The sequence below is a fragment of the Scyliorhinus torazame genome, chromosome 18 (genome assembly GCF_047496885.1).
Source record: "Scyliorhinus torazame isolate Kashiwa2021f chromosome 18, sScyTor2.1, whole genome shotgun sequence".
Classification (NCBI taxonomy): Eukaryota; Metazoa; Chordata; class Chondrichthyes; order Carcharhiniformes; family Scyliorhinidae; genus Scyliorhinus; species Scyliorhinus torazame.
The window spans coordinates 161,515,223-161,528,938 of record NC_092724.1 but is presented as its reverse complement, the minus strand read 5'-3'; the positions used below and the strand labels follow the sequence as shown (position 1 = coordinate 161,528,938).

The window sequence follows — 13,716 nt, the reverse complement described above, 5'->3', positions numbered from 1 at the left end:
CAAAAGAGGATCTCGTACCCAGAAAAATAGCACCGATGATGGTGGAGCAAAAGTCAGAGGAAATACCTGCACCAATATTAGGGGGGAGCGGAGATGGAGGCCGGCCCATCATAACCTATAACATTTCTGCCTTCCCACTGTCTATGAACCCAGAAGCCTATGGCCTAAATTATCAAAACCCATACGCCCTGCAAAGTCAGACTGACTGGAATAGAAATGGGAAAGGACAGGGAGGTGGTAGGCCACCCTATCAGAATCAGAGAGGACAGGGACAGGTTAATCATCAGACTCCGAGACAGGGACCATTGCCTGGCCCTTCAGGTGTGTGTTGGGGGTGCGGGGAGGCAGGGCACATAAAAAGGAATTGCCCGCGGAATTCCCACAGGCAGGGAGAAAACCAGCAGCAGACAGGCCAGCAACTGATCCAAGTGTCGCCGAACAGCATCCCGATGTTTCAAGGGCCGGTAAACCATCAGAGTTCCCCATAGGGAGGCCCAGAGAACCCCAAAATGGTAGGACAGTACGTACAAATAACAGAAACCGCAGAGCAGGAACCTATAGTTAACGTTAGAGTAGGAGGGATCGAGGTCCCCATGATGATAGACACCGGCGCCACATGTACGTGCATACAAACGAAATATGCGGATCACTTACCATTGTCAAACCAGTTTGTAAAAACTGTGGGGTTCTCGGGGAAAGTAACATTAGCTCGAATGACGACGCCGGTGCCTGTTACCATTGGAAATAAGACTACCCATGTACCTATTTTAGTATGTGATAAAACTCCTTTAAATCTATTGGGAAGGGATGCAATCCTAGGTCTAGGACTGAAATTAGAATGCACTGAACAAGGAATTGATTTCATGGGAATGTATCCACTTGAAATACCAGGAAAAGAAAGGGTTAATGTATATTGGTTGGGAGATATAGAGGAACAAGTTAAAAAACAGATATGGGAAGTTTGGGGAAAACTTATAGACGCCTGGGTTCCACAAGCCAAATGGCCAAGAACAGAATTACACAGTACAATGATATTTGACGAAAAGCAGGAACCTGAGGTACAGGAGAAATGGGAAAGGGAGGCGGGACAAGAACAGGAAATAAAGTCAGGAAGTATTTTAATCGGACTAGAGGGAGCGGCCCTCACAATCGTTAGGAATGAATGGGTTGACAAATGGTTCTCTGTATCTGGAGCGGAGCCACATGTCACATTGAAAGTGAATCCGGGATATAGATCAAAAGACCTAGGACCAATGGTGTTGAGAGCACAAGACTTAGAATTTGTCCAGACAGACAATGCAGATATTTGGACGTCCAGCGATGGACAAATGATGAAAATAATTTTGGATGTTAAGATGCTTGGGAAACCAAAGCAAATAACAATAGGAGTGCAAATTGAGAAACAGGAACTGGAGTGGAGAGAAAGTTTAGAGCAGGATTTGAACTCCCTCCCGCAGGAGTTGTGGTCCAGACAGGACACGGATGTAGGGAGGGTCAAAACCGCTAATCCAGTTGAAGTCAGATTAAAGACAGGACGCCAGGGGCCTTATAGGCCACAATACCCAATCAAGACAGAAGCAATTGAAGGAATTAGAGGAACGATTAAGGGATTGATAGAAGCAGGGGTATTAAAAGAAACCTGGAGCAGGTGTAATACACCGCTGCTACCGGTAAAGAAGGCGGACGGAGAAAAATGGAGATTGGTGCATGACCTCAGAGCAATTAATGAGGTAGTGGAAGATATGCCAGTAGAGGTTCCAAACCCTTACACCTTGTTGACAAATATACCACCTGAAAGTAGATGGTTTACTGTGATAAACCTATGTTCGGCATTTTTTAGTGTGCCGTTAGCTCAAGAAAGTCAGTATCTCTTTGCATTTACGTTCGAGGGGAAACAATACACATACAATAGGATGCCCCAAGGATTTAAACACTCCCCACATGTATTCAATCAGGTGTTGAGAGCAGATTTAAAAGGAGTGCAGTTGGAAGGAACACTGATACAATATGTGGATGATTTATTATTATGCACAGAAACACAAGAACAATGCAGGAAGGATAGTTTAAAACTATTGGAAAGACTAGCAGAAGGGGGCCATAAAGTATCCAGGAAAAAGCTGCAGCTGTGCCAGAAAAAAGTAGAGTACTTGGGAAGAGAAATATCAGCAGGGCAGAAGGGGATAGCTTCTCAGCAGATAGAAGCTGTACTAAAAGTTCCGAAACCACAGACGGTGGGACAAATGATGACATTTTTGGGAATGACAGGATTCAGTTCAGAATGGGTGGAAAGCTATGCGGAAAAAACGCAGGCACTACGAAAGGTAATGAAGGAGGCAGGATGCGAAGAATTAAGAACCAAACTAAGATGGGATAAAGATGCTTCAGACGCATTTGAGAATATAAAGAAAGAGATGGCACAGGCACCAGCATTGGCTTTACCGACCTATGACAAACCCTTTGACTTATTTGTGAGTAACAGAGAAGCCGGATTTGCTACAGCAGTGTTAACGCAGGAAAATTGCAAGGGTAGACGAAGGCAGGCTGTAGCATATTACAGTACCAAGCTAGACGACGTAGCAATGGGATATCCGCCGTGCTATCAAGGCCTGGCAGCAGCTTGGTGGGCGTACGAAAAGGCAGCTACAGTCACAATGGGATATCCGATAAACATACATGTGTACCATAAGGTAGCTGAATTGATTGAAAAAGGGAAGTTTGTTCTGACGCCGGCTAGAATTCATCATTTTCAAATGCTGACCACATTCCCGGACATTACGATAGTGAAGTGTAATAGGGCCAACCCAGCTGACTATATGCCATTACCACATGAGGGAGAGGAGCATGAGTGTGTAAAAGAGACAAGAGTGTTTATGAAACTGAGGAAAGACTTGAAGGCAGATAGATTAAGCACAGAAGAGAAGAGGACGTTGTACGTTGATGGTTCGTGTTATAGGGATCATAGGGGAAATCATGCTGGCTATGCAGTAGTTGAACAGAGAGGGGAATCATTTGAGGTAATAGAGGCAAAAGAATGTGAGCAGCCATGCTCAGCCCAGTTAGCGGAGCTTGAAGCACTGACCAGAGCATGTGAGTTAGCAAACGGGGAAGCGGTGGAAATTTATACTGATTCGGCCTATGCCCACGGGGTCTGTCACCTGTTTGGGGCAATATGGAAGCAGAGGGGATTTATGAAAAGTGGAGGAGGACCAATACACCACGAAGGTCAAATCAGGGCTTTAATAAGGGCCATGATGGGTCCAAGGGAATTAGCCATAATTAAGTGTCAGGCGCATAAAAAGGGAACGGATAGCATCACACAGGGAAACACCAAAGCCGACAAAGCAGCTAAAGAAGCGTCAGGATGCATTGAGGCTACGATAGCCCCAGTAGAAATAGCAAGGCCACACCCAGGGCCAGGTGTGGGGAATATCGAACCTCAAATCACATTAGACGATGTGGCACAGTTACAGGAGGAAGCCCCTGTAGCTGAAAAGACAATGTGGAAAGATAGAGGAGCAATACAGGGACAACATGACAAAATATGGAGAAATGGGGAGGGATTGGTCATAGCACCCACATCATTACTAACCATACTAATCAGCGAAGCACATGGAGTGGACCACTGTGCCAGAGGAGAGGTGGCTAGAAAGATCAAGAAAGAAGGATTCTGGTCACCATACCTGCAAAACTCAATTGACTACATACTAAGTCAGTGTGAGGTGTGTGCTCAGAATAATATCAGGAAGGGCATTACTGCCCCAATAGGGCATATACCCATTCCCGAAGGACCATTTAAACATCTATGCATGGACTATGTAGATATGGGAAAGGTGGTGAGGGGGAAAAGATACATGCTAGTGATTATTGATAGATTCAGCAGATGGATAGAAGCAACACCATCCAAAGATCAAGGATCTGGAACGGTGATTAACTTCCTGTCAAAAGAAATTATCCCAAGATTTGGCATACCCATGCAATTAAGTTCAGATAATGGATCTGCTTTTATAGGAAGGGCACTGAGAGAGACGCTCTCAGCGCTCCGAATAAAGCAGAAGTTTGGATGTGTGTATCATCCTCAATCCCAAGGAATGGTGGAGAGAGCAAACGGGACCCTTAAGGCTAAAATAAGCAAAATTTGCAGCGAGACAGGGAAAAACTGGATGGATGCTCTGCCATTGGCTCTAATGCAATACAGGAGCCAGGAAAACAGAATCACACATTTGAGCCCACATGAAATGATGACAGGAAGAGTAATGCCGGTGCCAAAGATCAGGGGAGCAGGGGGCCCCGCGCTGGAATGTTTAGATCAGGACGCAAGGGAGTATGTACGACAATTAACTATTATACATAGAACTATATTTGAACAGGAAAAGGCCAAGGAGGAGGAGAGCCCTGCAACGGAACACCAGATCAAACTTGGAGATCAAGTATACATCAGGAAGTTCCGGAGACGTTGGAACGAACCGAGACGAGAAGGACCGTTTGAAGTCACCAAAGTGTCTCCCACGGCGTTGCAAGTAGAAGGCAGTACACTGTGGTATCACTTGAACCATTGTACCAGAACGATAACAGGGGTAGGGGAGAGAAGGGAGATTGAAGACAGTGGCAGTGCGGATAGAAGTAGCAGCGAGGAAGAGATAGAACTACACGGGGAGAATCGTGGGGAGGAGGAACAGAGCCAAAGTAGAACAGAAAGAGTAGAGGATGATGAAAGTAGTTCTGTGCATGAGCTGGCTGATGATACAAATGCCCAGCCTGGGCCGGTTAGTCAAGGTGCCGGGGGAGGTGAGAACAGGGAGGGGGCCTCGTTCCCCACCTGGGACTTGGAAACTATTTCCTTTGAGGACTTCATTGACCCGTGACAAAGGAAAGTGGGATGCAGAGGACATAAGGGTGCAGAATCAGGAAGGTGGAGTATTAAGACAAGAAAGACGTAAACGATCAGTGAGCACAGATACTATTTGGGAGAAAGCACAGAAAAACATCTGGTGGAAATGGGCTGAGTATACTGGTAAGAAAAACAGTGATGGGAAAGACTGTGTGATATGTGCGGCAGAAAGACCACGCACCCAAGTAACTGATATACCGTGGGGATCAGGAGACTGTTGGACCATGCTGCTAAAATGGAAAAAGGAAAATTGCCGTACATATAACACATACACACAGACATATACGCATAAGAATCAGACATACACGTATGAGACGATAAACTGTTCAGGATCCGCGTGTGATAACCTTTGTAAGGGGAAAATGCCGAGGTGTCCATTCGAATGTATCCTGCGTGCTGGGGTAAAAAAGCGCACCTACCATGTGGCCCACGATTGTCCAATATGGCCAAAGACGGCAATGGACGCGGCCCCAGAGGAATGGAGGGTGGAGCCCAACTTACAAATCCAAGATTGCTATTGGAGGGAAGGCAGCACGGGAAGTAGTTTGGGAAACTACACAGGACAGTGTGAAAGGATTTGGGATATATCCGACATCCGTGGTCTGCTCAACCCTGCTGTTCCCGCCCGGACAGGGGGAACGCCACCCTCTCCTTATGTATTAGAATATCAAGTAAATCAACTGGCCGATCTCTGGTGGCTTTGTGGCCCGGAAAAAGGGCTGCTGGCTCGATTACCACTGAATTGGACGGGACTATGTGCCCGAGTTATGCTGGCCCAGAGCACTGTGATACTGCCGGTGGAAAACGAAACTAAATCACAAAGAGTTAAGAGGGCATATACCCTTGACCCTAACGTACAAATGGACGCAATCGGACAGCCCCGAGGCATCCCGAATGAGTTCAAAGCTAGAAGCGAAATAGCCGCAGGGTTTGAATCCATCTTTTTTTGGATCACACCCAACAAGAATACTGAGTGGATCAATTACATCTATTATAATCAGCAGAGGTTTATTAATTATTCAAATGCTGCCCTGGAGGCCTTGGGAGAGCAGTTGGATGCGACCAGCAAAATGGCGTGGCAAAATCGACAGGCATTAGATTGGCTCCTGGCAGAAAAAGGAGGTGTGTGTGTTATGTTTGGGGATCAGTGTTGCACATTTATCCCTAATAACACTAGTCCAGAGGGGTCATTTACACAAGCCATGAATAAGTTAAAGAATCTTGCGAAAGAAATGAAAGAAAATGCTGGGTTTGGACAGGGGGTATGGAGTTGGCTGGATAGAATGTTCGGAAGATGGGGGGCATGGTTTGCCAAGGCTGGAGCTGTAGCAATCACAACAATAATCATTCTGGGATTAATATTTTGTTGCTTTCTACCCGTCCTGAGATCCTTCCTTACCAGGGTGGCAGCACGGCAGATGGTGACTCGGGTGATACGCAATTCTCGCTCAAGAGGAAAAACAGAGGAATGGGGAAACTTTGAGCCACCCCCGCTGAGTGAATTTACCATGACCTTGGTCGAAGTTTAAACTCGTCACTCTGTAACCTAACTACGATAGTGGAAGGTCGTCTGGTGACAACGATAAGCACCTTGCTGAAATCCGCGGGGGACCAAGAGAACTTAGTCTGTACACAGGAATCAGTCTTTTTCCCTTCCCTCGACAAGGGTGGGAAGGTTTTTGGCTGATGACTGTCAGGAGCAGGCAATCTGGGGGAGCAACCCAAGAATCAGAACCTGGATAAACACATTATGATAAAGTTAGAACAGGGGCATTGATCCCTGACCAAAGTATTCGGCTCCTCCACATTGCCTGCAAAGAGTGATTAAAATAAAAATGTGAATGGGATCAAGCGAGGGGGTTATTTGAGCTTGGTAATTGAGATGAGGCTAGGAAATAGCCTCAAAGGGGGGACATGTTGGGAATTTGTACTGGATATTGTATGAGCTAGGTATGGAATTCAGAATCATAGGTTTTAGTGAAATGATAAAGCAGATTTAGGTGAGTAGTGAAATGGGTATGTAACCTATGTAACCTAATGTAATTTAGAGTAACCTCGTGTGACCTAACGTAATCAAACATAGAATAGATGACCTAATGTAATCAAGTATAGTTGATGTGATCAAAGCAGAAGACCCAGAAAAGTAGTATAGCAGTCACTAATTAACGAAGGCAAACAATAGTCACTTGAGGGAACAATGAATACTGCTCAGTGGCTCACTTTAGTAGTTGACCATAATAAAAAAGAGAGAATAAAGTGAGCAGGTGTTTCCACACATTCGGCCTAAGTCAGCTAAACCACGATTGTTGCACAAGTAGAGAAGTGTAGATAAGGGCAAGAGTTATAACCACCATGGTTTAAGAGACAAAGAGAGGAAAAAGGAAGCGACCAATCTTGAATAAGACAGATAAAAGGCAACTAAAAACAATGGTGGCCAAAGCAAGGTCCGGCTGTAAAGTAAGATAATAAAGATAAGAATCTTGAGATACGGAGCTGAAATGTACATAAAAAGACTGTAAGCCTGAGGGCTCATCGGATTGTTCCGGACATCCCGATTTTATTCTCTTGTGCTAGGTGAATAAAGTCTACTGCTTGGAAGATCGCTGCTCAGACTCTCTGTTTTAATCGGTGTAAACGAATTGTCGTCCCGGGGAACCACGACACAAGCTGTCCTCAAATATACAAATCCAAAAACAGATGAGGTTATCATCTTCGATATTGTCTGGCCTGAAAGTAAGTACTTCTGCAACAAATGGTCACAAACATTAAGATGGAAGTTACTTGGTCAAACTTGCTTCAAACAATGGCAACTTAATTCCAATCTACTCCCTCCACAGGAACATTTATTCAAAAGGTAGTGAACATTAGAACTATGACATTACTCTCCTTTTAGGCACTCAAGTCTAACAACCAACATTACAACAACAAAAAAGTGAATGAGACCATTTTCATTTTGAAATCGATGAGGAAAATTCATAATTCAATAGGTTTAATATTCTCTTCCCAAAATGTTTCTGGCCAAAAATGAGTGCAGGGACCGAAGAGAGGAGTGAAGAATGATAACTTTGCACATGAAGAAAGATCATACAGGTCAAATATGGATCACAGAAGGTAAAAGGCATAAATATGCTGAACATTTGCGGTACCTACCAGTAAATATTTTTCTTGTCCATACACATAGGTTGTGTTTATGGCATAAAGTGATTTGTGTTCCTCTTTTATTTGTCTTTGTTTCTGTGGGGTGGGAAACAAAACAGTCATTTACACAGCATGACTATATTTATAATTTCTGAAATAAGGACACAAAACCAATTATGAAACACGCCAATTAAAAACTAGAGTATACAGAACCAAATATGAAAAATGAATTACCCAACAAATCAAGCAGACCATGATCATTTTTATTGTGTACTTCAGGTCTCCTGAAGGAAGTGAAAAAGCTCACAGCAAATATTCAGGAAGATGAAGTATTAAAAAGAGCTCCACACCAAACTTGGCAACTCCAGAGTATTAAATGAACATTACAATCTACCCAATTCAACTTAAACTAATTGCATTTCAGCGTTATTTCTTTGGTCCCAGCACAGGGATAATATTCTGTATCTAATTAGCCAGAGCTGATCAGATGTTTGTCGTTCAAAGATCCAATTCTGTTCCTAAGTCAAAGTTTATTTAAAAAAATAAAATTATTTTACAATATTTAATAACAAGTGGAAGAAATCTCCAACTTATGTCTCATTTGAGGCTTGTTATCTATGTATGTGTTCAATGAATCCTTACAGTGCAGAAGGCAATACAGCCCATCGAATCTGCACCAGCCCTCTGAAAGAACACAGGCTAGGCGCACACCCCCACCCTATCCCTGCAACCCCACCTAACATGGACAGCTTTGAATTGTGTGAGGAAACACTTGCAGACACGGGAAGAACGTGCAAACTCCACAGTCACCCAAGGCTGGAATCTAACCCAGGTCCCTGGCGCTGTAAGGCAGCAGTGTTAACCACTGTGCCATGTTATTTACTTTAGTGACTATGTTTAGTTACATAATCTTATATTAGGCACACCTTCAAAGACGTGAACAATGATGTCCCAGATGTTTAAACTCTGGGACCTGGTGTTAAATCTGTGGGTTTAAAAGGACACTTCCAACACTGCCAGAAACTTAGAAAATCCAATTTATATTTTTTAAAAGTGTCCAGAAATTGACTGAACTAAATTATTCGCAGACCAAGTGACTGATGTGTGTAGTACAAATGTCTCATTGATTGTGCTTTGCTGAAGATTAGATTGGGGGTAGGGTACAGGAAACTTGTAACTCCGGGTTCATAAGGGAAAAAAAATCTCCTTCACCATTCCGCCCCAACAGTTAACACCTTTAACTTGCAGAATGCACAGGTTCAGATTAAAAATATCAAAGGCAGAGAGATAAGAAATTAGGGGAGGTTCAATCTCCATTTAACATTTGACCAAAAGTTGCAAGATCAGCTGATGTGAATCGGAGAAAACAAAAGTGATCTAATGGGTAGAAAATCTATAATTAAGACATTCCCCATTCAGAGTACAGGCATTTATAGCTAACCTTCTCAATACCCCAACATGTCATAAATAGTTTATCCCTTTCTCAATATAGAAGAGTACAAAAATCTGCACATTTTTACAAAAACTACACTATTTGCACATCACTATATTGACTGGTAAAGTGATCCATGAGGCAAGTACATTACAATGTTACAGAAAATAGTAATTTTACATAAGCATTTAATTCCCACTGTTTATTTTTATAGCGTTCTCTGTAATAATTGATAGAACACATTACTTTATTCTAATTCTTTACAACACAGTAAACTAGGCAATTGTTTAATGACTTTTAGGTCCTGCGTGTACTAAAATACAAAACAAGAGCAGTGCAACATTAAAAAAAAACCTCTGAGGTACTCACCATTAAGTTTCGGCCCAGAAAGCCTTGCAGAATTGCAGTCTTGCCACAATTTCTCATGCCAATAACATTGCACTGAAAAACATTTCTTTGTGTTTGTTTTTTCTGCAGATCTAGTTTTTTATCTCTCGTTACTGAAGGGCAAAAAGCATGGTTTATGAATCACTTATCAGATGCTCAAAGTAAATGCAATTCCCGTTTTTTTCGCACAGAATATAAATGCTCTGCTAATGTAGCATTATGTTTTCAATTGAGGTTGAATGTGGAAGCCACATACGCCTTGGAAAGCAGGTGTCTAAATGGAGGAGCAGAATATCTGGGGCTACACACTAGTAGTATTAGTGGTAGTAAGGCAATAAAAAAGTAAACTAAGAACTGGGTTTACTTCTAGATAGAGCATAAAAGCAGAGCAGTTATGATAAACTTGTATAGATTGTCGTGGTTACTACAAAGTGCTTTGGTCTCCATATCATGTAAATTATATTGAGGCACTCGAGAAGATTTACTGGGATATCATAATTCAGGGGTTATACCAATCATGATAGATTCAACCGGTTGGGACATACGAAGAGTAGTAGACCATTCAGTCCCTTGAACTTGTTCTGCAATTTAATAGGATCATGGCTGATCGGATAGTAACCTCAAATCTGCAAACCTACCCGCAATAATCTTTGCTTACCAAGAATCTATCCCCGTTTGCCGTAAAATCATCAAAGACTCTGCTTCCACTGTCTTTTCAGGAAGAGGGTTTTCAGGAGTGAGTCCAAAGACTTACGACCCTTAGAATTTTTTTTCACTCATCTCAGTTTTAAAAGGGCGACCCTTTACTTCTAAACAGTGACCCTCCCTAGTTCTAGATTCTCCCACAAGAGGAAACATCCTCTCCATGTTTAGCCTGCCAAGGCCCCTCAGGATCCTATATATGTTTCAATTAAGTCTCTTCTGAAATCCAGTGGATACAGGCATGGCCTGTCCAACCTTTCCTTATAACACAGGCCGCCCATTCCAAGTATTAGTCTGGTAAATCTCTTCTGAACAGCTTCAAATGCATTTTCATCTTTCCTTAAATAAGGCGTCAATACTATAAATAGTACTCCAGCTGTGCTCGGTGTACCTGAAGAATAACCTCCACATTTTCAATTCCCCATGCATTATATAACATTCCATTAGCTTTCCGGATTACTTGCTGTATCTGCATTCTAGCCTTTTGTGATTCATGCACTAAGACACCCGGATCCCTCTGTATCTCAGAACTCCGTAATCTCTCACCATTTAGATAATAAGCTTCTTTTATTCTTTTTGCTAAAATGGACCATTCCATTTTCCCACATTAAACTCCATTTGCCAGATGTTTTCCCCCTCAGTGAAGACTGATGCAAACTATCTGTTCAGTTCATCTGCCATTGCCTTGTTTTCCATTCTCCAGACTCGCTTTCAATAGGACCAAGACTCCTTTTTTTAAACTTGTTGCTTTAAAAATATTTAAAGAAACCCTCTGTCTGTTTTTATATTTCTGATTAGCTTTTTCTCGTACTCTTAATTTTTCCCTATTTTCTGGGGAAAAGAGGAGGCTGCGGGGTAGATGTAAGAACATTCAACTCACTATCACAAGGAGTGGCTGAGGTAAATAACACAGGCATTTAAGAAGATGCTAAATAAACACTGAAGGAGGAAAGAATGGCATATATTGATTGGGTCAGATGGAGAAGGTTTACAGAGCCTGTTGCGGAGTATAAACACTGGCATGGAACTATTGGGCCAAATGGTCTGGTTTTTTTTACTGAAGTGAAATTTAAAGCTATTTTACACATTTCTAATGGCATCTCTTTTTACAAAAAACCTTTTACCTACACCAATTTTCTACTTATTATTCCACTGAAAGCCATTACCTCATTGCTCACTTTTTAAAAGCAAATTTAGAGTATCCAATTTTTTTCTTCAATTAAGGGCCAATCCACCTACCCTGCACATCTTTTGGGTTGTGGGGGTGAGACCCACGCAGACTCGGGGAGAATAGGCAAACTTCACACGGACAGTGCTCATTGCTCACTTTTAATTGGTTGTGGGAGCCAGCTGCCCCAAAGTACATTATCAATAAACAAGCATCGTAAGGGTCAGTAGCCTATACAACTGCAGGGGTATCATAGCTGATCCTGTCCTCGCCAAAAGTTTGCATATGGGCTGTTACAGCACCATGGGGTGGAAACGCAACAAGTGATTCTCCGCTGTCTAACCTAGAGGCATGGAAACCAACTAAAGAATCCTGCCACCCAGCGCAGATCAGTTAACTCATCAGAGACTGAAGATTGAATGTTGCAGATTCTTGGTGTATATGGCTCATTTAATAACTTTGTAAATTAACTGGGAGGGCAAAGCAATTTAAACTGGTCTTCTAAGCCTGTTTGAATTATTCAGACACAAAATGGATGTGACAAACCGCTTTACTATGGTTTCCTGGTGTGTAATATGTTATATAGTGTTTTGGATCTCAGCAAAATTCATGGTGGTCACAAGTGGGATAGGTTTGTTGCTATTATTACCCCTTATGGTGGACTGTTCTACTAATGTTGGGACCTAGCCAAAAAGAGCAATCTGGAGATTCAGATCAAAGTTTCCCCATAAAAGGTCAATAAAAGTCCACTGCTTACCAGTGACAGCTGCTGCCTGAGACTCCTGTTCCCTTAGAATGGAGTATCCTAGGTAACCTAAATATTCTAAACACCGCTGAACATCTAGGTATGTGGTCAGCCTGATTCAAAACACAAATATTCAGCTGTTCAAAAAACTTTAAAAACTTTAAATAGAAAACAGATAAATAGAAAACATTATTCGAAAAATCACAAAACGAAAATTACTCACGTCCATTGGCAAATATAACCCTGATAAGTGACCCATCCCTTGTCATTGGTACAAACAGTATTGTTGACGTCTGGACCCCAAGGCATGTAAGGAAACACTTTAAATAGGTCTTTTAATTCATCAGGTGACAATGCACAATCCCGGTCCTGAAAAACAACCCAGACGAATCCAGTTAAACAACAATTTGGCTTTTATACAGTGCCTTCAACAGGATATTTTGTCCCAAGGTGCATAATCAAAAAAATGATCACTGAACCAGAGGAGAAACTGGAAGAGATGATTAAAAGCTGGATTTGAAGAGGTAGGTTTTAAAATGGGTCTTAAGGTAAATGGAGTTTTGGAGAAATCGAGGGAGGGAAGAACTTGGGAGGCCTAGACAGCTAAAGGCATCACTGTCACTGGAGGGGAAAAGGGAATTGAGTATATGTAAAAGGCTAAAGTTCAGAAAGCACAGATTTGTGGGGAGATTGTAGGACGAAAGGCGGTTACAGAGGGGTGGGGCCAAGAAGAACCTGAACATGAGGATGGGAATTTTTAAATGGAGGCCAATATGTGCTTGAGCACAGGATGTGACGTGGGGTTGGATCGATCTGCAGAGTTTGGATGAGTACAAATTTGTGCAGGATGGAATGCCCGCCTGATGAAGAAAAAAACTACAGAGGAGGGTTTTTAGAAGTTAATGAGCTGAGGCAGTGATGCGGACAAACTTTGTTGTGGAAGCAGAATTAGGTGGCCTCTGTGATAAAAGGCTCTCGAGCTAGAAACTCGGTTTGAGGTTACTAGGATGCTACAGCATGAACAGTCAGCTTCGGTGTAAGACAGTGGCCAAGAAGGTTGATTAAGTTAATGTGAGGGAATTGATTTTGTAAGAGTGGATAATGTAATGGCTTTGAATCTCCCAAAGTTTAACTGAAGACAACTGAAGGCCATCCAAGAATGAATGTTAGTAGACAAGCAGACTGACAACACAGTTGGGATGGAAAGAATCAACATGGGTGGTGGAGAGAATAGAATGGGCATCACTGTGCATGTG

General features: G+C 42.5%; 1 protein-coding gene across 5 annotated transcripts in view; it reads right to left on the bottom strand.

Annotated features, from left to right (window-relative positions):
- Positions 1 to 13,716, bottom strand: part of LOC140395697 (mitochondrial Rho GTPase 1) — a 90,458-nt gene that overhangs the window by 27,231 nt on the left and 49,511 nt on the right. For all 5 annotated transcript variants that reach the window (XM_072483776.1, XM_072483775.1, XM_072483778.1 and 2 more), the window contains exons 13-16: positions 12,684 to 12,829; positions 12,473 to 12,573; positions 9,828 to 9,958; positions 8,039 to 8,122 (exon numbers count right to left, since the gene is read on the bottom strand). In XM_072483776.1, the coding sequence (XP_072339877.1) occupies positions 8,039 to 8,122; positions 9,828 to 9,958; positions 12,473 to 12,573; positions 12,684 to 12,829 (462 nt within the window). The remainder of the gene's footprint in view (positions 1 to 8,038; positions 8,123 to 9,827; positions 9,959 to 12,472; positions 12,574 to 12,683; positions 12,830 to 13,716) is intronic.